Source organism: Schistosoma mansoni, chromosome 2 (genome assembly GCF_000237925.1).
Source record: "Schistosoma mansoni strain Puerto Rico chromosome 2, complete genome".
Lineage (NCBI taxonomy): Eukaryota > Metazoa > Platyhelminthes > Trematoda > Strigeidida > Schistosomatidae > Schistosoma > Schistosoma mansoni.
Window position 1 is genome coordinate 16,192,775 of NC_031496.1, and position 27,863 is coordinate 16,220,637.

At 35.6% G+C, this 27,863-nt stretch overlaps 1 protein-coding gene across 1 annotated transcript; it reads right to left on the minus strand.

Moving 5' to 3' along the window:
• On the minus strand, positions 1-27,442 carry Smp_082780 (putative wiskott-aldrich syndrome protein; the record flags this gene model as incomplete). Its single annotated transcript, XM_018795858.1, is given in 7 exon segments — positions 1-625; positions 2,659-3,051; positions 3,056-3,084; positions 7,058-7,253; positions 18,236-18,559; positions 18,608-18,826; positions 27,386-27,442. Coding segments are annotated over 7 exon segments (1,446 nt in total). The 3' UTR covers positions 1-397.
• Positions 27,443-27,863: the final 421 nt, after the last annotated feature.

A 27,863-nucleotide genomic window follows, 5' to 3' on the forward strand; every position in this document is an offset into this window, starting at 1 on the left:
AATCACAAATTATATAACAGCCACACAGTTGTAATAAAAGACAAAACATAGAAAAGTAACAGTGATTTGTTCTGAAATGTTTTATGAAAAGATATGCACGGTGCTTTTTACTTATTAATAACGTGCTAAAAATGTGTAATTTTTAGTATAGAAAAAAAAATTAAGGCACTTTGATCAAGCTGAATGAATAAATAACAGTGCGAAGAAAATTCCATCTGCGTACGACTCTATAGAAGTAGGAATAATAATTTGATTACCAGAAAAAAAGTGAGTAAAACGATACACAAAAAAGTCAGTGAATTTCATTAGGAAAAGATCAATATTAATGAAAGCATATGGTAAACAAATTTATAACAAATTAGTCGGATGTTAGCTTATTTTTTCTCTTTTTATTGACTCATGTCTCCCAGTCATCATCTGAGCCAATATCACCTGGTAAAGAATTGGCATCAGATTCTTCTCCACTATCATTACTACACATACGATTACGTCGCATTTCCATTGCTTGAGCAAGTGATTGTAATAAATCGAATCCTCCTCCACTGGCAGTTGGATTAGCACCAGTACTACTATTACCACTACTAGGTTTCACAGGTGGCCTAGACACACCTTCACCAGGTGTAATCTAAAGTATAGAAAAAGAACAAATACAAATAAGGAAGAAATCATCTGTTTATAAACATCTATCATGAAACAAAAGCAAAACAATAAAGAGAGACCATAGGTCAATCTATTGGTAAATGTTGTCTAATACAGTTTTCATGAATAGATTGAAAATTCAGCGAAACAAAATCAAAGTTGTTTAATGATTGTAATCAATGAATATATTTATTTGAAGCACTGTGAGAGAAATAAAATCCTACACTTCAATTATGTTTGTAGTGAACGGATGATAACACAACTGTCCAAGAATAAATAGGTTCATAGTCAATAGTAATTTGAAGTGAAGCTAACTTGTTGGATTTTTACACACCATTTAATTAGTTTACACATTTTATAATTTAGGAAAAAATGGAAATATGTCTTCCGTCAACTAATATAAAATGGGAATAGTAAAAGGTGTCCATTAAATGCAGAAACAGCATCAAGCATGTACATTGTGAAAACTATGTAAATAGGTACATGTGCAACCACGGCCACAGTGTAGGACAAAACATAAACTTAAGCAATATCTCTTTCAACCACATGTGGAGCTGGGAATTAAATCACGAAAAACAAACAGGTTTTTGACATTAATGGAGAAGCATAGACCGAGATTATACCCTGTCATCTTTAAAAAAGTACATATTCTTATCAGTTTCTTGTACTTACTGGCTAACAAGCTAATATCTACAGATATCAATGAAATCTTATTTTGAAAGGAGTGGGGAATAAATATACCACTTTGTTACGGACGCTATTTAAATCTAGGGTCAAATAAAGCTCCCATCTCTGAAGTTGTTGGGTTCTATGTTGCATATGACTGACTGACTCTATTGATTCGACTAAGAATATTGACGCCAAAGGGTATTTACTGCCATAATTTCCCATATAATTATGATAAAGATAAAATAATAAATGTGACCTTGTATACTTTTGCATTTACGACAATGTAGCCTTAATGAATGAACAAACTAGCAAGTTGGTTTGGTGTTCATGAAACCTGAAATATCGGAAAGATGAGCATCCTATTATGCAATAATCCCTTCAGTATTTATTTCGTGAATATAAAAGATGGATTCTGTAGATTCAATATAGTTGCATATATGATTATTTTACTAATTTGACAGAGGTTATCTTTTCAGTCCTAACAGATGTCAACTAAACAACTAAAGTAAACAAGTCCATTAACTAGGAAACTTATAATTCGTAGTTACATTTACTCATCACATATCGTCATAAAGATTTAAGATAAAATAAAAACTGAATTACAATTGAATTGAATTTGTAAATTCCAAGTTTGATAATATTAATAGAATAGCTTCAAGATTCATGTGATAATCTAATTTAGTTTTATTACAACATATAAATGATAAGATGAAAAAAAATACTCATGAGAACTATTGCACCGGAATAGCTCACCTTAAGGTTTTAGCAATTAAACCAAAAATTGTTAATGAAGAGATTTCGTGCTCAAGATTGAAGGTTATGGCATTTTTTAAAAATGTATTTCTGTATTTCTAGAAATTTGCATTCCCTAAAGCGTATTCGATATAAAGCAGAATAGAAGCAGCAACGATGAACACGTTTCCAATGAAAAGTATTGAGTGCATACGACGAGAATGGAATTTGCATATATCCCAAGACATAACAGCCGGTGAGGTAGTGTTGGATACAACCTTGTCGAATCATGATATTCCTATAGTTCTAGTATGCTTTTGTATGAGAACCAGACAGTTGTTAAACCCCATTGAACCTCAGGATATTAGAGGTGGTGGAAAACACGTTTATGTAACTCATCAAAGTACTTTTACAGACTATATAAAATGTCATTAAATACAAGTGAAACATGGTTGACAGCTAACTTTTATTCGTTAAAGGAAGGAACTGGAGCCCGAGACTTTTACAACTTTGGAAAATATTCATTAACATAACTAAAGTGAAATAGTAAGGGGATAAGTAAAAACACAGAAAAGAGTGAATCGCTAACATGAGAAGTGACGATATACAGAAACTCACCTTACGTAGGTTGCTTTTTTGAAAGGACATAATCTGTGATTGAAGATCAACCGTAAGACCTGTCATAGACTTTGGGGGATCATTTGATGTGCTTTCTTTCTCAACCCCAGCGGTGGGACATGCTGGAGGAGCAGCTACGGAACTGGGGAATATGGGTGGGGGAGGTGGTGGTGGTGGGGCAGGGATCTCATAAAGGGGAGGTGCAGGTAGAATAGGTGGTGGTGGTGCGACTGGCTTAGGAGCTACTTGTGGAACAGGTGGTGGGGGTGGGTGTTGTATTGTAATCGACTGAGAAGGTGTAACAGAACCAAGATTTTGTCGACGGGGTGCGGAGGGTGGCGGAGGTGGTGGTGGTCTAGGAGGGGGAACATGAGCAGCTGTTATGTTACGTCTATCACTTTGAGAACCGTTCAGTTGTCGTTGTATCTAAAAAGCAAAGACATGTGTATGATAAACTAGGTATAAGCTAAAACAAGTACGCATGTCAAGTGACTGAAAACGGTGCTATGAAATACATACAAAAAATACTATGGAATATTTTCTGACCATATATCTGATAGACAGGATATTAATGGGTTTGACAACAACCACAATAAATTGTGCACAACTACAGTCATCATTTATCATAGATGCAGACGTCTACGGTTAAGTAGTACTTGCTCAATTGTTGGACAAATACAACAGAACAAAGATATATGAAGTTTACTTAAGTTACATCCCAGCCCAACTAATTAACACAGTCAAAGATGAATCAAACTGAATGCAATATAGGTAGAATGTTAGTTTCTTAAGTAAGTTCGAAGCTTGAGTTAAGCTACATGTGCATCATCAGAAAACAATTTACTTGAACAATAATAATAATACTGAATTTATTGCAATATATTCAGCTGTAAATTATTCTTCTAGTTATTTTGAACCAACTGATATAAGAGTTGTATATCTCTAAAATTCGGAGGTGGTGTATTACCTTTAAACTATTTTGCTTGACTGAATGCTGCAAAACTGATGAAGGATTTGAGGACGACGACATTGTTATTACAGTCCCAGATAAATGCCCACAATCCACAGATATCCTCAGAAATCGGAAATCTGCTGCAACTAGTCATTAAGCGTAGTTTTCAGCCATCGGTTTACTACGAATCTAATTATCTTCTTGAATGCTAACTTTAATACTGTATTCCAGAGTTAGGATAACCGTTATAACAAAACGGATATTATAAAAGTTGGAAGTGGGTTTTTCGAATTATTATTATGAATTTGTGGGATAATTATTAAGCAACCGGATTATATATATGTATTGCTTTCATTATAAGCTTTCGATTAACGCATTAACTACTGTTAAACTATTACCCATTCTAATCTGTTGTCAAAATGTTATTTACAGTCTCTCCTTCCCACAGCCAGTTTCGGATCGTTCATACATAATTGTTATTTTGTACTTTATAGTGCGATGTTGTCCGGTACGTCTGTATATAAACTACGTCTGCTTGAAATTCAACGTTAGTGAAGGCTGATTACCGACTTCTGAACTGAAGGGCAGTGCAGAGAGAGGAGCTACAAGATTTTGGATCAATAAGGACACGGCAGTTGAATCAATGTTACTTGTCCTGATTGCACGCAATGAATCAGAGATACTCAGTCATAGAAATCGGGATTCTGATTGATGGTTTGTTACGTGTTATTAAACAGTGGATATAGGCCATAATAATTACCTATAATGGATGGGACGATTTTTTATTGTGTGGTTTAGACTATTCACTGATATAAGTTCAGATACAACATTAACTTCTTCATGGTCGTCATTGTTATGATACTGGATTTTGATAAATAAAACCTTACTGATTCAGATAAACTTAAATTAACTTTCCAGTTATTAATGGTATTTACTTCATAATTTGAAGTTAGATCACGTTAAGACACTAACACATAAGCTGGAAATAATCAATGCAACAATAAAGTAATCATAAGAAAAACGTTTAAAAATTTATAATAAAGACGTATGACATCGGTAATACATGGATTTCATGATAAGCAAATTTATAGTTGGAGTTACTAAGTTTAAACATGACAATTTTTAGATGTTAACTTTATTCTAATGAAACCAATCACATAAAAAAGCATGTAATTTATGTTCATGTACCGGTTCCTCATAATATTTTAGAGGAATTTATAAATAACCATAACTTAAGTGCAAAAGAACACTTGTAGGTTATAGGATTAAATTTAATATATTGTGGGAAGCGTATACTTTATTTTGATCATTAAAGTTACCTTACATCATGGAAACAAAGTTTCTGAGTAGCGTCGGTAATGTATTCGTTCAATGTTTCAGACTATGAACATTATTGACACAATTTAATGAGTCATGTTCACTCACAGTTAACCTTTTCTGTATACTGTATGCTTGGTCGTCTTCCAATGACCAGTCAAACAAATAGAAAATTAATGATAATTATCATGAACACTAAACATTTTTTTAATTACACAGTTGTTTGGTGTGTTTGAATAAATGTTATCATAATATCGAAAAGTATAGGTGTATGGAAACATTAAGATGGAAGAGGTAAGAGAATACCGGTTAATACAACCAGTTTAATCTTAGTAAAATGAAACACTTAAAATGTCTGAGTCAAATATGCAGTTTATGATAATTTACATAAATGTACATGTTTTTTTCGATAAATCAGTAACTAAGTTATGTTAATCATCTAGTAATAATATGTATAATGAATAGATAAACAAAGAACGACGTAGAACCTTGGAAAAAAACTGAATAGGTTCACAATGTACATAATGAATAAGATAAAATTAATATAAAAGGCGTATGGAATTTATCAGAATAAAGTATCTAAAATACATTGAAATAGTCTACTTATGTAAACATGGGTTTCTTACTAAAATTTCTTGATTTTTTTATTGATTAATCAGTTAGACAGCTGTTGATGACGTAGAAACTGCCACAAATGCACATCAACCCAAGTTACCATATGATCAATTATCTTTTAAGCTATTGCATCGTCTTAACTCAGTAACACATTAGCGCTATTGATACGAACCACTTTGTAAGGAAATTTATACGTAGGTACACTGAATTGTAGATGTTGAGTTTTATCACGTGAAGCAAAGATTTACATAATAACAATATACAAAAATTCAAACAACCGTAATTTAGACTTGTGTATGAAGTAGGGATAAAAGCAATATTAGATCACGTTGAGTAAACTACGTTCTGAATTTTACTATTATTATTAGACTAATATTTTTTTTAAAGTCGCAGACAAGGTAATTAGTAATTATAAAAGATCCTTAGTTTATTTTGCCGATTATTCTAGTACCTACTTATCTAAAATTGGAAATATAACACGGTGAATTGTATATAGACATTTCTACTTTTTATTTGACTATCGGTAATTTATTTACAAATGTATGTACTCAACTTTGATCCGTACATTTTATATGAAGGTTACTGATAATACTCAGTTGCCTAGACAGTAGATACAATGCGGTTCAAAACTCGAATGAATTGATACAGTCTACACTACATAAGTGTTTTAGAACTGATCATCACAGATAGGCATGAATTCATACCATGATGTAAACACATACATTTAGAGCTCCAGCAGTTTCCTATTGATTATATTTCGTTAAGTTGAATAGTTACAGTTGAGGACTTAGTTAATGATTCGTTTAACTGTTACAGCATTTATTCGATTTTCTACTATTGAGTTGTATATTTGAAATTCGCTTCAGCTAATTCGAATTAAACAGTCATATAACATTACGAACATCTAAACTTACACAGAATGTGTGGCACAAAGCTGAGTGCATGAAAATGTACTTGATCGCCAGATTCTAATTATTTATTGTTACATAAATTCAATAAACTATAACCATTTTACAGAATAACAATAAGATTTTAGATACAATAATGTGATTTACTTGTATTTTTTCTGTAATTTAACAAAAATCAGTCATTTAAATGTAAAATTTGATCTGAACAAGTTGGTAAAACCACATGAACATACCACTTACATGAATTAGTGTTCAGTGTAAATCAATATGTAGAGGCGTTGATCACTATTATAATACTCTATTTAGTAACAAATACGTCTTATCAAGTTTTTTTCAGGAAGTAGAGATAACAAACTTTCAAAAATTATTAGGTAACGAGAATAATAGAAAATTGAGTCATTGTGCAGTAGAACAGATGTAATACATATATGTAAGATTTTTGACAGAATTCTTCCTTGATAAACTTCTAGACCATTAACCAGACATAAATAGGATCCTATACAAACACGGTATTTTAACTTGAATTGATAAATCTCAGAAATGATGTATACACAACGCTATCAACATATATCATTGCTACTTACCTCTTCTAAACCACCATGTTCACGGGCGAAATTGTAGACGAACGTTCGTTCGCTTGGTATATTCATAGCATCTTCACGTCCAATAGCACGCAGTATGTTGCGCATGATTGCGCTTTCTTGTGAAGATATATCAAATGTCTTAGCTTCTCTATCATAACCAACATGTTCAATATGACGAAAATTTGAAGGATTACTGATATCTTTTGATGTAAGCTTCTGCTATATAAAAATATAAACATGTATATGAATGAGAACTATAATAATAACAATTACTAATTAGGCGAAAATAAACAATTGTACAATGAATATTCAAGTAGTTTTAAAGAAATTTTAAGCAAACGAATAAATAATGAATAATGGTCAATAATTCCGCATCCCCAATGGACTAGTAAGTCAGATAGGTTGAAGCGATTAGTGTTGATTTACTGGATTGAAATGAAGGCACAGAATATGGCAATGACTTTTGGTGTTAAGACATACATATAGAGCTTGGGTTTTACAGATAAACTGACAATCACCAGTAAATGCCTGTATAAAAGTACGTTTAATAATATCAATAATAATGGTAATAATAATAATAATAAAGCGTTTCCAAATATAATCCAATCAACAACAGAAGAGGAAAATCTCCATAACTAGTACAGATCCAATTGAACCACAGCTCATGTTAAAAATAATTATTATAAAAAACAATATTTTTCAGTATAATTGGTTGACATCTAATAGTTAATCAAGCCTATTATCCAGAAGTTGGAAGACATGAAAATGTATCAAAAAGATAGATAAATTGACGTAGAGAATCATAACGGCCTACATAATTTTAGATTTGCGTACTTTACAAAATAATAATAAAGGAAATCCAACAGAAACAGAGAAATACTGAAATGAACAATAACCATAGGAATGTAGACGGAATAAATAAATACCGATATAATATAGTGCTTAAAAGTAAAACCAATCACTGAGATTCAAGAACAGATGTGTAGAACGTTTTGAGGAAATCGTGAATAGGCCAGGTCCACTGAATCCATCGAACATCGAAGCAGCACACAGAGCTTACTGTAGATGTCACTCCAACAACGACCGGAGAAATCTGGATGGTGATCGGATAAATCAATGGTGGGAAAGCAGCATGACCTGACAATATATCAGTCAAAGCACTGAAGTCAGATATAGAAGTAACTGCAAAAATGCTTCACCTTCTACTCAAGAAAATTTGGAAGATCAAGTGCCACCGACACATTGGAAAGAAGGACATCTCATCAAGATACCAAAGAAAGGAGATCTGAGCAAATGTGAGGACTAAAGAAGAATCACATTACTGTCAGTACCAAAAAAGATTTCAATAGTGTTGACGAACCGGTTGGAAGATTCAGTATATGTCGAGCTTCGAGATCAACAGGTCAGATTCCGTAAGAATCGGTCGTGCATAGACCAAATCGCCACACTACGGATCATCGTTGAACAATCAACTGAATGGAACTCGTCACTATATATCAGCTTCCTTGACTATGAGAAAGCATTTGACAGTGTGGATAGGAGGACTACATAAAACCTTTGACACTATCGTGTACCTGAGAAAATCGTCAACATCATACGGAATTCATACGATGGACTACACTGCAGTGGTGCACGGAAAGACAACTGACACACATTTCAAGTGAGGACAGGAGTCAGACAAAGTTGCCTACTCTCCTTTTTTCTCTTCCTTCTGGTGGTTGACTTGATTATGAAAACCTTGACATCTGACGAGAAGTACGGAATAAAATGGACAGGTTGGGCGCAACTTGACGATTTGGACTTCACAGATGACCTGGCTCTTCTATCGCATACACACGAACAAGTGCAGATAAAGACAACTGATGTAGCAGCAGTCTCTGCATCAGCAGGCTTTGGTATACACAAAGAAAAAAGTAGGATCCTCAAGCACAACAAGGTGAACACCAATCCAATCACACTTGGTGGAGAAACTCTGGAAGATGTGGAACCTTTCACGTATCTGGGTAGCATCATCGATGAACAAGGAGGATCTGATGCAGAAGTAAAGGCGAGGATTGGAAAAGCAAGGACAGCATTCATACAGTTGAAGAATATATGGAACTCAAAACAGATATCTGCAAGCCAACATCAAACTCAGAATCTTCAATACGAGCTTCAAGACAGTTCTACTGTATGGAGCTGAAACTTGAAGGACTACTACAACCATCATCAAAAATGTACAAATATTTATAAATAGTTGTCTACACAAGATACTCAATATCCGTTGGCCGGATACAATCAGCAACAGCCTATTGTGGGAGAAAACAAACCAGCTTCCAGCTGAAGAGGAAATTAGGAAAAGACACTGGAGGTGGATAGGACATACATTGAGGAAATCGCCAAACTGCATTTGAGGCAAGCGCTAAACTGGAATCCTGAAAGAAAACGGCAGCCTATACTTTTCTAAGAGGGTTAACAAGAGTAAGTAGGTAAGCAAGTTAAAAGTAAAGGGAAAAATAGTAGGTGTATTTTTATTGGATGGAATCTTAAAAGATTGATTATATATATATATATATATATATATATATATATATATATTAGATAAGCTGTTAATAAATTTATGCAGTCCTACCATATTTTAATTTGATCGTCATGAACTCTATTTTTAACCAGTTCCAGTTTAGACACCGTAACGGTGTTACAAGCCGTTGAATGACGTTGCACAATTATTTTTATCAAGATTTACTGTTTCAATCGATCAACTGATTTCACGCTTTCATATACACTTTATTATGCTAACAGAACTAACTGATGATTGATTAATATCAAATTAAGCGTTGAAATGGTGATTTAAACGAATAACTAATTTATTGACAAGGGTACCAAACTGTTTTATACTACTTATATCAGATAATAGAAATTTTTTTATTATCACTGTTATTTTAATTGTTCTAAGCTATAAGTGATTCACTAGAGAATAATAATTACATGTCAACATTTCGATTGACATTCCCCTTAAGAATGTGACTTTTCTTACATACACAAATGTACATATGCAAATAACTGCTTGTGTTATATAAATAAAGTATATATTCTTTTTTTACTCATAGAAATATTCTTTTTATAAAAAACCAAAATATACCCCAAGCAATAAAGTTAGTCAAATAATAATTCTAAAAATGCGATGACTCAGTAATTTAAGAAGCAATCAAGTAGTCAATTGTTAATGTAATATCATGTTATAGGTTATCGTTTAACTGATTTACTACGAATGTTGTCAGAATGTTAATTTTAAGCGAATCCACTCAAACCTAAGCATATATTGAAGACATTCAAGCGGAATGAAATCATAAATGAGAATATGCCTCTATACAGTACAAAATTTATAAGGAAAAGAAAACAAAAATACATCAATGTGAATGAATCAGTCAGGTGAGTTAGAACTTCAAAATCTCAATCTCCTATATTTACTTTTATTTAGACACATGAACATTAGTATAAATGGGTACCAAAATACGTATGCACAACACTTCATTCGATTTGTGTAAAAGATGGGATACGGCTGTCACCCAAACCGGAGCAGGTGGTTTTCTTAGAGGGCCACACTCCGAGCCTTTGACCTAAAGATCTAATCTACAAGGCAGTGGAGCAACGTCAGGAGATGCAGTCTCATGGTAACCGGTGATCAAAAATAGGTTCATATTCCATTCGTTCCCTTAGGATCCTAGAACCCATGAGCATCATTGGTTTGGAATCAGGGTTTTCTAACTCCTCCAGGTGGATCCTCCGCATCCACCAAGCCAGCTAAGGCGCAGGACACTCGCTTTTCGTAAACAACACCCCCACCACGAGAAATCAGTTAATAGGGCTTCCCTGGCAGTGGTTGTATACGCGTGACCATGTAAGAGTATTTAGAGATGGAGAGCGGACTCTCCGCACCCTCGACCGCGCAAAGGCATTTGATACTATTCGTACATGAGTATCAATTTAAGCGAAATTCAATTCAACTTGTAACTAAATTAGAAAAATTCATATGCATTGGATTTTTCATTATTACATATGATCTATGATGTGATAGAAAAAAACAAGTGTTTTATAACTAATATACTCATTTTTACGAATTTTCAGCTTTGCTTTGCCTAGCTAAAACTAAGAGTTAAAAATTTTAAGACAGCATATTGTAAAAATGAACCTTCATGGCCTATTTAACTTGAAATAAATGTGCATATTCTAAAATTATGAGTTGCTAAATCAAATACGCTTTTACACGTAGTACTACACAGTTCCAACTAATAGTTGAACCTAATTAACTGTGGTTCACTGATTAAAATAGACTTTATATTACTGAATTGTGGCTCAAATGACCCTACTTTCATTTAAACAATTAGGTAATATCTCTAACTTACATCTGAAAAGAAATACAATCCCAATAAACTTGAATACAGACACCACTATTTAGTAGTTCGACAGTATCGGAAATAAAACAACCATCTAACGAAGGATAAGTGAATACCGACGACATTTACACACAATTTCAGGCTAACATTTTTCATGTACGAATGGTTGTCAACACAGATCGACAAGTTGAAGGCATTTTAGAAATGAATGCTTCAATAAATCCTACACAGAAATTCGGCTTAAGAACTGAAAGTAAATAACAGAATTACCTATAAATTTCAAAATGGAAAAGAACTGCAGCAACTAACAGGAACTCATGTTACCTTTTGAAAGTATGTTAGAATACTTGGTTATTTTAAAAACAATAAGACAGAGAAAACTAACCATAAATTAATTGCTGAGATTTGATAGTCTAACTATATGAACTTTATTTAGTTAAATGTGGGAGAAAAATTATAGGCAGGCTATAAAATCAGATAGTCGTGATTCGACAAAGTACATCAGAATCTCAAAAGGAAGTCATAACTAACAAATGACTCAAAGAATTTGTAAATGATAAGTAAGATTTAACTAATATTCCGATAGAGCTCACTTTGAAACCTAAAGTAAATTAAGAATTTGATACATCCAACTATGCTAGATACGTTGTACAGTTGAGGACAAATTTCATTTAATGATAACAGAAAGTATAGAGTTGATAAACTTAATTAACTAATGATCAGTAATATATGGTATAAAGATTTGATGAACTACACTATCTGAACACACACAAAACTGACAACTGTTATCTGAATGTACACATTGATGGGATTGATTAGTAACTATCTTACGTGTAACTACCTATCAAACATAACTGGGAGTTATAAATATTTTTTTCCAACACTAACTTGGCGACAATGTTAGCATAAAAAATATTCAAGTGCACTTACATCCAAAAGATGATCCAATAAACTAAATTAACAACTTGGATGAAAATAAAAGCAAAGATGTCAAAAATATTCTCAAAGTATTTTACATTTACGGCGATTATGAATTATATCAGACTGTATCAGTTTAATAACTAGATATAAAACAGTAGTGTGGTGTGGACAGACATAAGTAATATGTAGCAGGAATTGGAAATGAAATGCTTACCAGTAGAAAATTGAGATTACGAAAAGAGGAAAGAAAACAGAGAGCAATCGCAATAATAACAGGATTTGAAGAATGATGGAGCATGTAAAGGACAACATAAGGAAGATATACAAATGATACATTTGATGTATGGTTTTTCATATTTTACAAAGGCAGTGTTTGATTTTGTATAAAACAATAAATTGGTTTACCATATCTGAGATTTTGTTTACAACGGTAAGACTTAGAAAATTTAGTATTTTTCTTTAAAAAAACAATAGTTACAATATTATTAAATTTATTTAAGCTTAATACGTTAGTATACTTTACAAAACAAATAAGTATGGTTGCATATAATTGCCGGTAAACTAATAAAACTAAGAAATGCATAAATTGTATAAATAATTATTAAGGTTGGTAAGACATACTAGTCATTCTTATATTATAACGTTTCTTTAAAAAAAAACACTCTAATTATAGAAACAGTCCTTTTGTAATGCACGAAAACACAGGTGAAGACAATCAAATGTATTTTAACACAAAATTACAGTTGTTTGGTAAAATGTGAAGACCACACATTTAATTCTTCATTTGCAAAATGTCCATTAATTGTCTCAGACTTTCTTGTTCCTTCATTTTCATACCAATTACTCTCTGTTCCCGTTCTCTTCTATTGGATCTTCCCAACCTTCTGCTGCCAGACTTTTCACTCTCAATTGGTGTTACATATTACATATGTCGACAGACATAAGTAGCATACACCACACTTTAATTATCTTTTTTAAATTACCAATCATCATAAAAATAACTTCTATTCACAGAAATCCAATCAAAATTCGGATTTAATTTATACTAATTTAAAATAATACTGATTCATGATAAAACGTTTTTAATAAATGTGAATCGATGCGTTAAGACAACCGACTTCCAATCATTGAGTAGTTGATTGAAGTTAAGTTATATTTAGTATCACTTTGTACAATTCGATAATATATCTAGTACTTGGAAGAATAAATATAATTCAAAATTCTGTACATCAACGTTAAGTCAAAATCTCCATACACAATTCAATTTCAAGTTGGGTTTTGTTTTACAAATGACTAAGTATCTCATGTGACTAACACAGATGATAACAATTGTAAAAAAAATATTATGAAAACGAGAATTAATTACTCCACTGGTAATGATAATCAACAGTGAGATGGTAATAATGGTGATGTTGTGAACAACTAACTGAATATTTATCCTGGTACGAATTTTGAAAATAATAGATGTCTGCCAAAACATTAATAAAGTACACAACTACCAATCTTACTAAAAATAAGAAAATTATATGAATAAAATCAGATATTAGAGTTGATGATCATTTGCACCTAGTTGTTTAAAAAGTTGACAACCTAGTGAATAGAAAGGAAATAACTAATTCAGTATACACAACAATACGACTGAGTGTTCATAATCTTTTTCAAGGATAATATATTCACTGAATTCATTAAGGGATGATGTCACGACTAAAATTAAAAGTAAACAGTCAGTCAGTCAGCTACAACGTAGGACCAGGCACAAATATGCATCGGTCCAAGTTGCCATAACCTCATTAGCACAACAAGATGAACACCGAATCCATAGAAGTAGTTAATTTAATGGTGTTTATATATAAAATAAAGATTGTATATAAGGATATAGTACAAGAAGAAAGACAGATGTGAAGCAATTCTAATCTCATAGTTTAAGGGAAGACAGTGAGTGTAAACACCTACACCATTGTGATCGATTTTGAGCTGTCATGCAGTCTCCAAACATTGGTTACGATAGTCACGCGGACCTCAACCAAGTATTTTTCATCCACCAACATGACTCAGACCAGAGGTTAATGACTTCAATGACTAATGGCACGTTTTGGTTTGGCCACCCCTGTCTTCCAACTATCCCCTATACTGGTCAGTATTGCGCGTCGTGGTAATCAGTGTTCAGGCATACGTAACACGTGGCCCAACCATCTCAGTCGATGAAGATTCATGACCTCATCAACTGACTTACCATCATTCCTGAATACCCTGCGTTTAGTCTCATTATTAATTAATTGGCCATCCTAGCAGACGCGAGCAATATTTCTAAGGCATCTGTAGTCAAATACTAGCAACTTGAGAAAATCTTCTACTCTTAATGACCATGTTTCACAGCCGCAAAGTAGAACAGAGCGAACTGCTGCTCAGTATAATCGTCCCTTAATTGATAGACGGATATCTCGTCTTCGCCACAGGTGACGTAAGTTGGCAGAAACCAAACGAGATTTCTCAATCCGTGAAGAGATTTCGTCAGACAACAACCCATTAGGGCTGATCAGACTTCCAAGATAAGTGAAGTTGTCGACTCGTTCGATTGCTTCGCTACATATCCTTAGTTCAAGTGTTGACACAGGCCAGTCCTGGAGTAACAATTTACATTTAGAGGAGGAAAAACGCACCCCAAACATCCTGGCATTGTTGCTCAGTTCTAACAGAAGACTCAGTATTTCGTCAGCGTCTTCATCAAACAGGAATATATCATCCGCGTATTCTAAGTCGATAAGTGGACCTCCTGGTAGGAGATCAATTCCTGAAAATTCATTTGATGAGAGCGCTATTTCCAGCAGTAGGTCTATGATGAAGTTAAACAAGAATGGGGATAGTGAATAGCCTTATCGGACACCACTTGAGGTTGTAAGATCAGATGACAGTTCGCCATAAGCTCTCACTAGACTAGTAGTGTTCGAATAAAGAGCCTTCACAAGGTTTATGCACTTCTCAGGTACACCTTTCAATGACAGACACTGCCACAGAACCTCTCGGTCTACCGAGTCAAACGCTGCTTTTAAGTCAAGAAAAACTATCATTGACTGACACCGATAAGCATGCCTGTGTTATAAAACTTGACGAATAGTGAATATGTGGTCGATACAGCCACGACCAGGTCTGAAGCCAGCCTGATTTTCTCTTGTTTGCAGTTCACGGGTCTTATTTAGGCGCCCGATAATTATTGAGGCTAGTATTTTAGATGCTATATTAGTCAAACTAATCCCTCTATGGTTATTACAGGATGATTTTGACCCCTTCTTATATATTGAGACAATCAGAGATTGTGCCCAGTCACATGGGATTACGTCCAACTCCCAGATTTTAGCTAAAATATTAGTCAGCCTAGTGGCTAAAATTGAACCACCATATTTAAAGACTTCTGGAGCCAATCCATCTGGACCAGCTGCTTTTCCTCGTTCCAGATTAGCTATAGTTTTTTAAACTAGAGTAAGGGGAACTACTTCAATGTTCTATTCAGACTGTCTGAGAATGGTGGGTAACTGTAGAGTAGCTGAAGGCCACCTAAACTGTTCTCTAAAGTGTTCCGCCCATCGTTCTAAACGTCTGGGCTGAAAGCAGATAAGTCTCGTCCTTTTCCGAGATTGTCTCGCTTACAGTTGACTTCTTAATTCCAGTTTCTTTTATTAGTCTGAAGAGTTGTCTGGTGTTGCCTACAGCCACTGTCTTTTCAATTTATTTTGCTTTCGTTGCCATCCACTGCTCACGATCGTTCCGTAGACTTTTGGTTAACCTAGATCTGAAGTGTTTTCGCTCTTCATCATGTTCAGAGCCTGATGGGATGAGTTTACGTAAATCCGTCAGTGCAATAGACTGAGAAGAAATCCATTGGTTTTTTGTAACCCTTTGGTTTAAATTACTAATAGATGTTACTGCTGTTTCCACAGCTGTTCGTACATCCTTCCAAGCAACATCTGGGTCAGCCTCGTTTACAAAACTGCCTAGATGTGAACTCAGTTGTTCCTGGAACTTATTTTTGACTTTCTCGTCACTCAGTTCAATTCTAATGGGTCTTCTTAGTGAAGTTTTTCTGCGTCCAGTGAGGTGCAAACAAATGCGTGCTCGTATTAAAGCGTGATCAGAATCTAAACATGTATTCCAGCACGAGCAACAATCTTCTATCGAGCCTCTCCAACGATGACTGATGGTAATATGGTCCTATTTGAGTCCATCGTTGGTTTGGTTCAGGTGGTCGCCATGTTAGACGATGTCTCTCCTTATGCTTAAAATTAGTGTTTGCTAAAAATAAGCGATTGTATGGGCATAGTAGCAACAGATGATCACCATTATCTGTTCGCTGAGCCGGAATACTAAAATACTCACGTAAATGTCTTTTTGTTCGGTTTAAGCTACCTACTTGAGCATTAAAGTCAATTGTAACGAGTATTATGTCTGAGCGTTTAGCTTCATGAAGAAATTCAAAGAGCTTTCTGTAAAATTCACCTTTCACTTCATCCAGGCTGCAGTCAGTGGGAGCGTACGCAGAAACGACGAAAAGGCAACGACGTTTGTCCCTATCCTTCCGAGTTCTTGTGGAGCCATTTAGCCGGACAGCACATAGACGACTGTTGACGGGGACCCACTCTAATATATATATATATATATATATATATATATATATATATATAATATTTAACAAAGGAATTCAAGTCAGTAGTAAAATTAAGGTACCATCTGCTAATGTTGAAAATAAAGAGCCAAGTAAGAATTTCTCAAGTTCTCTCTGTTAATGCTCAGTAATAACTTTAATAAATGAGTATGAATAATATTTTTATGGTTGAATCAGCTACAGCAGGTAACTACTCAAGTGAGTATATACTTTAAGTGAATGAAGTAAAATTCGCACAAAAAATTTCAATGACAATCATGAAATTTCCTAGCTATGAAGATAGGAGACTGAAAATAAAACATCTTATTACGAAAGTCATTCATCAACTAAGTATTAGCACAAATTAATTGCTGACCGAAGTATTAAATATCTGACATAATTGTTATCTGCGCTTGAAAGTATTTTAATATTTAAAAGCAATTTAAGAATAATATTAGGAGTTAGTCAGCAGCATGGAAACAAAAAACAAGCTATAGAAATTACAAGACAACAAGCAGAGGCATACAATGAATATTAAATCATACAAGATGTGGACTCACCGAGTTACTTTCAAGAGAAAATAGGTTGGTTAGTATCTAAAATTTATTGGCAGAGTACAACGCAAATATCAAAAGTGAAAAGATATGTAAATACGGGTTACGATGATCAGTTAAGCTTTTCCTGAAAATATATATGATATTCAGGTTAATTAAATTGATTCATCACAAACAGACCGTAAAAAAATTCGGGAAGACAAGAGAGTTAATTAGTTAACTGTAAAACTCCCTAATAAATACTACTTTGTCACTACTACTAGTAACCGATTCAGCGTGATTCGGCATCGAACATGATTAAAAGAGAATATAGGCATAAAAATAATGTCTACGTGATATCCCAGTTAGCAGAAAGACCAAATTTTTCGACTTTTCGTGACTCAGTGAAAGCCACTTCTTCAGAGAACACATAAACAAACTAACCCAAGTTTAAACACTAGTTAGATGATGTTAGGTTGATGATAAGTAATTTATTGATAGAAATAACAATAATAACAGTAATGATTGGATAACAGAAGAGAAATCAAAAGTTCGATTTCCATTTAAAAATGTGCCGAAAATGTATTGACCCTAAGTAAAAATAAATTTGTAGAACCTACTCCTAAATTGAATACAGAACGAGTTAAATGACAAATGCTAGCAAACAACTAATCCGAAAAGTTTAAAATTAGGTAACAAATACATGTAGATCAACTATACACATAAACAGCATACCTTTTTTCCTTTAGATTTTGTTTTGCCCCTTATAGACATAACTCCTTGATCAGACAATTTTGTCGGATTTAAACTATAGATACCAGCTTGCACGATTGGTTGAGAACCGATAGTATGCAGATTTGATGAAGGCTTCTCAGTAGCAGCTCCACGTATAGACCTTAAGCGACCATTTACTGCATGTGCAAAATGTTTAGCCTCCTCAAGAGATGCGAAAGCAAGTCCAACTGGCCCATCATCTGACTGCATCACGTGAAAGCATTTTAGTTCCTCAGTATAATCCATTTCCAAAAATAATCTTTGCTCTAAGAGAGGAATCTTCCTCTACAAAGATAGTTTGTATTGGGAACGAATAATTGAGAGCTGACTTACAATCACATCATATATTCTGATGAAATAATCCTTATAATTTTTGTCCTTGATACAACATACAACGCCACAACCTTTAAGCACCCAATTTGATTCATTTTCACCTTTGAAATAGCGTACCACAGCGGAAGCTAACGAATCACAACCAGCTCCAAACAATGAGTACAATACAGAATTCTCTTCGTTAGTTAGTAGAACCGAAGTTCCACCTACTGGAGCGGACTATCAAAGGTCAAAAGCAAACGTGTAGAATCAGAAAACGCGAAAACTGTGTCTGAGTACGCCTTTTAAAGGAGAGTAAAACGAGAACGTCCCAGCCAAATAAAGAAATAGACAGATTATAGTTAATAACAACACTTCCACAAGTAATGCATCAGAAAAATGATTCTACAGTAAAGTCTTGTCTCGTCTAAATCCTTGATGACAGTATACTACTAACGATCAAGATTACTGTTAACGGGATACGGACTGGATTAAAGCATTTTATTTATTTATTTATTTATTTAAACACATAAATATTGGTACAAGGGGGCACCAGATATATATGCGTAGTCCGTGCAGGATTGTGTTTGACTATGTCGACTGATCATTTTTCAGTCAACCAGTCCAGGCGCCTACGTGGAGAAGACTCTAGAATCTTCTTGTGTAAAATTATAGCTATACTGACGTTTCTCTTATGATTTCTACTTTCATTCAACCTCGTTTACTTGGGATATAATTATGTTCCTGTTCAGCTCAGTCGTAATATCATAAAAATTACCCAAAGTAACTTCCGGATCGAGGGCACTTTCTTGGTTCGGTTTATACACCTAAGAGACATAGGACTATGAGACCAGTGCACAACTGCATAGAGTGGTTTTAGATGTACGAAGTCCTTAATGCTCGAATAAAAAATGTGATAAGAGTCGTTAAGTGCCTGAAATGAGATAAAAATGGATGTCGCCAAACATGAGCTGAAGTAATCAGAAAACACCAGTGCTAACCACTCGCTTCCAGAAAAGAAACCGTATGTGAGGTTAATTTTCAGACATACGTTGCTTATACCAGTAATTTAGTAGATGGGTCAAAAACAATACAATATAGTGATCTACAACTTTAAACCTTTTCAAAACACCCTAGACTTTTGAGGATCAAAGGTTGGTTAAATTTGCTGATATAACGCCTCACTTTTCTATAAAAAAAATCCCAGATAGGCATGGTATTTTAGAAGCTTTAAATCTACTCAATTTTCTGACTGTTTGAGTATACATGGTAAACACAAATCTTTATCGACGTGGCTGAGAGTATTGAAATTCAACCCGTAAATAGATGCCGTTTTCACAAAATTTAAGCAGAAATATAAGGTAATTAACAAAAACATCAAACAAAGATGTATAACTAGAAATACATGTTAGAATTGCATTAGGATAAGCAATGAAAACTCTAGCAAATCAAGTTAAGGTTGGAGGCGAGATAAACAACCAGTGGCTTCGGTTATAATAAGTATGGGAAGGAGTTAATCCATGAACACAGGTTTTATAGTAATGACACGTCACAAACATGGTAAAGTACAACAAGCGTACATCGTAAAAATTACGCAAATATTTTACGCTTAAATGAGAAATCACCAGACTGATACCGTTGAACTTGCAAGTGATACGAAGACGAAGACACTCTGGGTCATATTTAGTAAATATTAAAGTTGTGAGTCACCAACCGACTTCAAATATTCTGTAACACATTTTATAGTCTCTATGATTTGCAAGTCATCAAAGCTGGAACTACTAGTGGCTTCTGGTCAGTGTGGCCAGCTACTACGCCCAGTGACTGATTTATATCCAAGCCACTTTAAATCCCGGGAATATAAAAACACAAAACACAACAAGAAACCTGAGGGTTATAGTGGCATATTATATCCATTTTGTGCATAGACAGAGAAGTAGTAACTGAATAGAGTACGACGTAAACATGCTCGCTCAAGTCCAGTACGTACTTAAAATAAACCTGGAAAAGCGGTTTTTGATAACTATATTGGCTATTAGAATCTAACTAGTGAACATTAAGTACTTAGTCAGTACAACAATACGGTACGAACATAAACTTAGCATACTCTAATTGACTGAAGTTCCAGTACACACAATAAAAGATCAGCGCGGCGTTTTAGTAGATTGTCTAACTTGAAACCCTTACTTTATTTTGGTATTTTCTAAACAAAATAATCTTAAAACAATTGATGATAGAGAACACACCATCAGAGGATGACAGTATCCTTGTCTGAATATAGAAAAACATAGGACTAGTGAAATTACTGCCAATATGTCTTCAAGCTACTTTGAATTTCAGGTTTAAATTTTACCCGGGAAACGAAGGGAGAACTTACTGTCGTTGTGGTAAGCTTCATAAAATGACTCAAACAACAATACATCTGGAAATCGCTAGAGCTATTGTGGCCTGTAGACTATGATAAGTATGTATACACGCGTATATACATATCTCCGATTTGTATATTTGTGCGCTAACGTATTACGATACTGGGGGACTGGGAAACAATTTGGATTAAGACTCTCCAGTCTGAGAGTAATAACAATCAATAAGCACCATGCTAAACACAAACCACAGTGACGGTCTTCAAACCTTGAGTAGAACAGGCTTTTTTCACATTAAGAATGATAATCGGAGCATCAGAGGACTAGAATAGTATACGTGAACTCATCTATAGTTCTACCTATATCTTAAATTATCTGTGCTAAAAACTCTACCGAATACAACCAGAGCAACGACGATTCAGACCTTAGAAACTAGTAGATCATTAGAACTAGTGATTAGTACAGACAGTGTAAAGTAAAATAAATCCCACAAATGCATAGGAAAAGGAGCTTACGGTCCGCATTTGTTTGAAACCGCGCCTTCCCGTGTCGTAGTACTTATACTTGTATTTCACCTGTAGAATAAACTCTACGTGTTAACACACTGTAACCTGCTTTGGTGAAATTAAATCCACTAAAAAACCAAGGAAAGTGAAAAATTCTTAAATACGTCGCCCCAAGGATATCTAATACCACTTATATTCAACATGTTTGGGACAAGCTGAAGTCAACAATTCGATTATTTTGCTACCGCGTCTTTGTGTTTAGGCACCGTTTCAGGCCTTTGTTATCGTCCAGTAATCCAGCCTCTCATTTCGCATAATAATAAGTAGTGATGCTGATCATCCTGATCTCCAAATTGATTCAGACTAATCATGTGATTTAAACGTCGTTGGCTGAAAATTAGTTCCGGAAAGAGTTTGCCAGTCTACACCAGTCACAGTAGTAACCACCAACACGCCCAAAAATGGAAAATACCTCCATATTTGCAAAAACGAAAATGCAAATGATTAACTGTAATTCAAAACCTGAAAATAACTGACCACAGAAGCTTAGTGAAGATATGACTAGTCTTGAAGTTTTGCAACTCTAAACCAGTAACACCTTCTATGTTCGAAGCGTTCCCCAACCAGTTGAAATCAGGAGTCAGACGAGAAGAGGTAGGAAAGATATATTTGATACGTTATCAATATATCGAGAAGCGTTTACTCTGATCTGGCTAGTGAACGTAGGAGCTGTGTCCCACGCTGGATCGTAACGTGATCTGGTGCGGATGCATGACCGAAAGCCTTCAGCTAAACAAGTTCACTTAAAACAATGTGGTCAGCATCCAATGTCGAACACTTAATGGGCTATTGATTTTGAGAATTTATTTACAGCAACAGATCACTCCCCTCCTAGTGAGGTAGTGATGCTCCTAAGACGTGGCCAGCCAGAAGTTTAAACCCAACGAGTATGTTTGTAAACACTCTTCTGATAGATTGCTATGTTTAGCAGCGTCTGGTCGTCTTTCCTTACACTAAGTGACCATGAAGTACAACATAGTAATAAGGAAACAAAGTACAATGAAAATTTCGATTCCTTGTGAAACTTCGTCGTTCTTTCCCAGCCGTCCTGGAAAAGAAAAGAAATAGAACGTGTGAGTGCATGTCAAAATACACGTACTTGCTTAAGGACACAAGGTGAGCGGAAAAATATATATATAAAAACTAATACACTCGCGACAGCGTAAGGCGATTGTAAAAAAACTTGGTTTTATTTTATAAAAAAAAATATATATACGCTCATAAGTAAAAAAAATTGTTTTTGTTTTTTTTGTTTTTGAAATAAATATGTAAAAATAAGCATATTAAAAAAAATTCTTTTTTCTATGATAAATAATGCAAAGAGAATTCGAGGTAAAGTTTGTGTCCTACGTGCAGTAGTCGTTTAAACGTTCTGGAAATCTTACCCTTCTTCCAGGACGCGCTGTCTTAAGTTCGTCTTTCGACGTTGACGAAGTATCAAGGTGTGTGTTGGCTGTCGTGTGGGGTACTAAAGGTGTAAGAGCCGTGTCGTTCGAATGTACCGAAGGAAATTCGACGTAGCTAGGGTTTCCTTCTAAGTACGTTGTTTTTAAGAGATCGATACTGATGCTATCGTTCGTACCGTTCTTATCGACTACATAGTACTTGGGTTCACGTTGAAGAACTTTGAAGGGTCCTTCGTATGCTGATTCGGGAGGTCGTTGATGTGAGTCTCGACGAACGAAGATGTGTGTACTATGTCGTAATTCAGGTTGAACGAAAACATCAGTTGATTGAGGTCGAGTGTGGACAGGTTTAACTGAACGCATAGCGTTTGTAAGCCTGCTCGTGTAAGAGTTTAGATCCATGTTCAATGAAGAAGCCGAAGGATCTGCGAATTCTCCTGAAAGTCTGAGTGTCGTTTCATAAACGAGTTGAGATGCAATGTATCCAATGTCAGCCTTCACTGCATTGCGCATACCTAGCAAGACGAGTGGAAGAGCGTCTGTCCACTGTGAAACGTTTGTAGCTGATAGTGAAGCTTTTAGTTGTCCATGAAAACGTTCTACCAACCCGTTTGCTTGTGGGTGGTATGCTGTCGTTCGGAAGCGAGTGATTCCTAATAGTGAAGTCAGACAACAGAAAAGTCCAGATTCAAACTGGCGTCCGCGGTCTGTAGTGATGGTTGAAGGGCAGCCGAAATTTGCTACCCATCGTTCGGCGAAAGCGCGAGCCACTGTTTCCGCAGCAATGAAATTAATCGGTACTGCTTCTGGCCATCGAGTAAAACGGTCTACGCATGTTAGGAGATATGAGTATCCGTTCGAGTCGGGTAAGGGTCCTACCAAATCTAGATGGACGTGATCGAACCGAGCATCAGGGGTTTTGAAAGAGCCTAAGGGACATTTGTTGTGTCTTATGACCTTAGATTTCTGACAGCTTACACAGGAGCGTGCCCACTCCCTCACGTCTTTATTCATGCCAGGCCAACAAAAGCGTTCGGCTATATGTTTGACTGTTGCACGAGCACCTGGATGAGAAAGATTGTGCAACGTACTGAAGACGTTGCGTCGATAATGTTTTGGTACTATTGGACGATCCCTACCTGTAGATGTGTCACAGAATAAGGTTTCCTTACCCGTTCCCATCTGCTTAATTCTTAGTTTAAGAGTTGTCGAGGATAACTCATGCTGAAGATCAATGTCTTCTTTTTGAAGCTGAGCGAGTTTAAGAAGGTCGATTCCTTGGAAACTGTTCAAGGAGCTAATTCGAGACAAGGCGTCTGCGACTACATTGTTTGCTCCAGAAATGTGTTGTATATCTGAAGTAAACTGCGAAATGTAGTCCAGTTGTCGAGACTCTCGGGGTGAGTACTTATCTGAAGATGAACTTAAAGAGAAGGTAAGAGGTTTGCGATCGGTAAAAAGCGTGAATTCTCTTCCTTCGATGGAATGTTGGAAATGCCGTAAAACACAATGCATAGCTAGGAGTCCCCTACCGAACGTGCTGTACCTAGATTCCACGTCTAGCAACCGTCTCGAGAAAAATCCTAAAGGTTGCCACGAGTTGTTAACCCATTGTTGTAAGACTGCTCCGATTGCTGAGTCGGATGCGTCTATGGCGATACTAATGGGAGCTTGAGTGTCCTGATGTGCAAGCAGGGTTGCCTTAGCGATATGTCCTTTTAACTGTGGAGAATGCTTTTCGGGCTGTGTCGTCTGGACTTATTGATATTGCATTTCCACGAAGTTGGTCGGTTAACGGTTTCATAAGTGATGCTCATTTAGGTATGAACCGTCTGTAGAAACTTACAAGGCCGTTGAAAGTGCGCAACTGCTTGATCGTGGTCGGTTCTGGGTAATCCAGAATGGCCGCCACTTTGCTTCTAAGGGGTCGGATGCCTTGAGTATCAGTGGTGTGTCCCAAGAAGTCTAAGAAGTTTGTTCCGATTAGGCATTTGATTTTGGGGATTTATTTACAGCTACATCAGTAACATTTAAAGGATTTCATGTCTTATGGAACTTTTAAAAAGGCTTCTTATACTGTGACGGTGGTGTGCATCGGACTTTGCGTCCCATCTGTGTGACACCACTAACAGCACAGAAGCAAAGTAGTCAGTTCATGCCTCAATAATGATGGTGAAAACGTGAGCACGTTGGATCAGTGATTACAAAGTTAGTGACAAGGCTCTCAAACATCTAACAAGTGTCATCGGCGTTTAAACATTAGTTGAGTGAACAGGCCTCGGTTCTGAGAAATCTGGTGATCTTTAGAATTCGACCAGCATATGCAGCTAGTACGCCTACAACACTGTTTTGAAATGAAACAAACGCTGCCTGCACCCCTTGGGAAAGATCAAACAAGAAGAGTTGTCTCAACAGGTCATCGCCGAATTTCCGTCGACCAATGATCTCAAAGGTTCGCAGCAACATGTCTGCTGCTAAGCCACTTTGTTGTTCGATGTTGTTGAAGAGTTCGTCTAACCATTATCTGTCGGTTAGGTCTCCATGCTTAAGAATAGCCTTTTTTAGAATTTCATAAGGTTCTGAGACATCACTAGTAAACATACTAGATGTGACGCACGTGTCAAAATCTTAATGCAATGCCTTCACTACTGCGAGGAATTGTTCACGTGGGTTTGTCACGCCGCACTCATGGAAGTCAGCTTCTGTGTTTCAGAACCAAGCTTCGATGTTGTCGGGCCAAAATAGCACTAGCTGAAAGGGGAGGGCGGAAGTGTCTTGATCTTAAATTATCTAGGGGTCTGTTTGGTCATGATGCATATAAAGTATAGCAATCAACGAGAAAGTGTCCAAAAATGCAAAAATAATATCACAATATGTAAAAATTAAATTTAAAAGTCGATATAAAGTTCCATAGAGGAATAAACTGACATTTTGCAAATAGGTGTGCCAGAATACGTTTTTCAAAGCTTAAGGTAAGAAATATAGTCAGATGTATCCTTAATTGCAGGTCCCAATGTCATTCTAAACTCTATAAAACAAGTTCACGGTTTTTGCAGCTAAAATTGTGACTGTAAATTACAAATGTGTTAAGAAAACGAGACACTGATTAGTAGCAGGAGAATAAATGCACTAATACAACCATAACATGATGTACGTTGTTGATACTTCACGTACACGATATGCTTGTGAGCGTTTCAATGACTGCATGGTGCCCTGTGGTCATATATTGTATACACATCATAAAGATCTAATTCATGGAGGTGTGTGTTTTTCGTCTCTATAAGCAATGTAGATTTATTTCGAAATAGCAGCCAGTAGACGAGGAACTACCTAATGGACTTTGTCCTTCGTGCGTTGAACAACATACCAATCTCTACAAGGGGTGAAGGTCTGCTGGAGAAGTTCACTGATAACTACCACTCACTCCAAGCTCATAGTGAACCTCAGGCCAGTGAACTTATCCGTTCATGCCTCGAAGCATCGGAAGACATATGTGCACAAGGTATCAGTTCAGTCGGTTGTAATGATGAAGCTACATCGTCAGAACACACTGTTCTCACTGACCATAGCTGTGCTTTTTGAAAACAAGAAGTTATAATATTGTAATCTTATCAGTTTTACATAAATTCATTTATGTGGCCATTAACTTGTTCTTACAGTGTTAAGGCATGGAGAGCGTACTGAGCAGTCTTATGTGGCTGTAAAACATGTGGATGCTGGTTCACATTCTTGTGCAACGACTACCGGATCGGTGCACACGCGATTAGTCTTACAAACCGTTTACCAAGTACTTCAGCCCTGAATATGGTATGCTATACTACCAGGTCAAATTCCGGCCTGTCACGATAGGTAAGCATTGCTGTAATTAGAAGACTGAGGCGTTATCAATAGAAATGTTTATTAAAGTTTGAAAATGCAGCAATCATCCATTAATAAATAACTTCTTCCAACTCTTAACAAAAGCTCATGCGTATTGGTTAGGTACATCAGGTTGGCGCTGAACTTTTATTCTCAGTGTTCTACAAAAAGAAATGAAGTTACTTTTGTATTACGAATGCAATATCGAAACAGCCAATTGGCTTATAGTAGACATTATCCAACCTATGGATCCATAATGCGTGTTAACAATAATGTTTGTTGAATTAAAAACTTAAAGCCATTAATAATAATAAACTGAAGTCTGTGAGCACTTGCAAAGCCAGGTGAAAATAAGATAGGCAGGAAATGATTATTTCAGTACAAATGTTTACCAGAAACCAATATAAAAACAGATCGAAGGTACATTTGGCACACCCTTTCCTTGGATCGCCATCCACAATTATTTACTTTGTCTCCTGTGTCATGTAAGAAAGCCTGGCTCTCAACATCCGTGGCTTGAGTTATTTGGTTCTCCGTATAGGTTGCACTTCGGAACTTTGGACACAATACTTCTATAAATATATGAAGACTGCTATGTGAACTTACTTTGAACCGTCCTGTGTAATCTGTAATTTCTGATGCCCTCTTTACTTTCAGTCCCATGTAAGGCATAAGTAAATGTCAGTTCCGGCATCAGCAAGTAAGCTAGATACCCCTTGGTTGATTTTCGAAGATCATCACATACGATCTCGGACAATCTGGTCATCTGAGACCAAGATATCTTAATTTAAAGTTGTACATTTCAATGTTTTCTCGTAACCGCTTTATAATAGTACTTATTTCCGCTATTAGCTATCCTTGCAAGAATATTGGCAACCTTAAACCTGAAAATCTGTACAAGAAGTATTAACGCTATGTCTCCTCGGTCTCTGAGAAAATCTTCACATAACTGTACCTCTTGCGCACGAGTCTAACATCTCGGTGTGTTATAATCATCTAAAGCATATACATAACATTTACAACTATGAGAACGGATGATATTTTCACTATTAACCTATTTCCGCCATAAAAGTAGAATGAAACA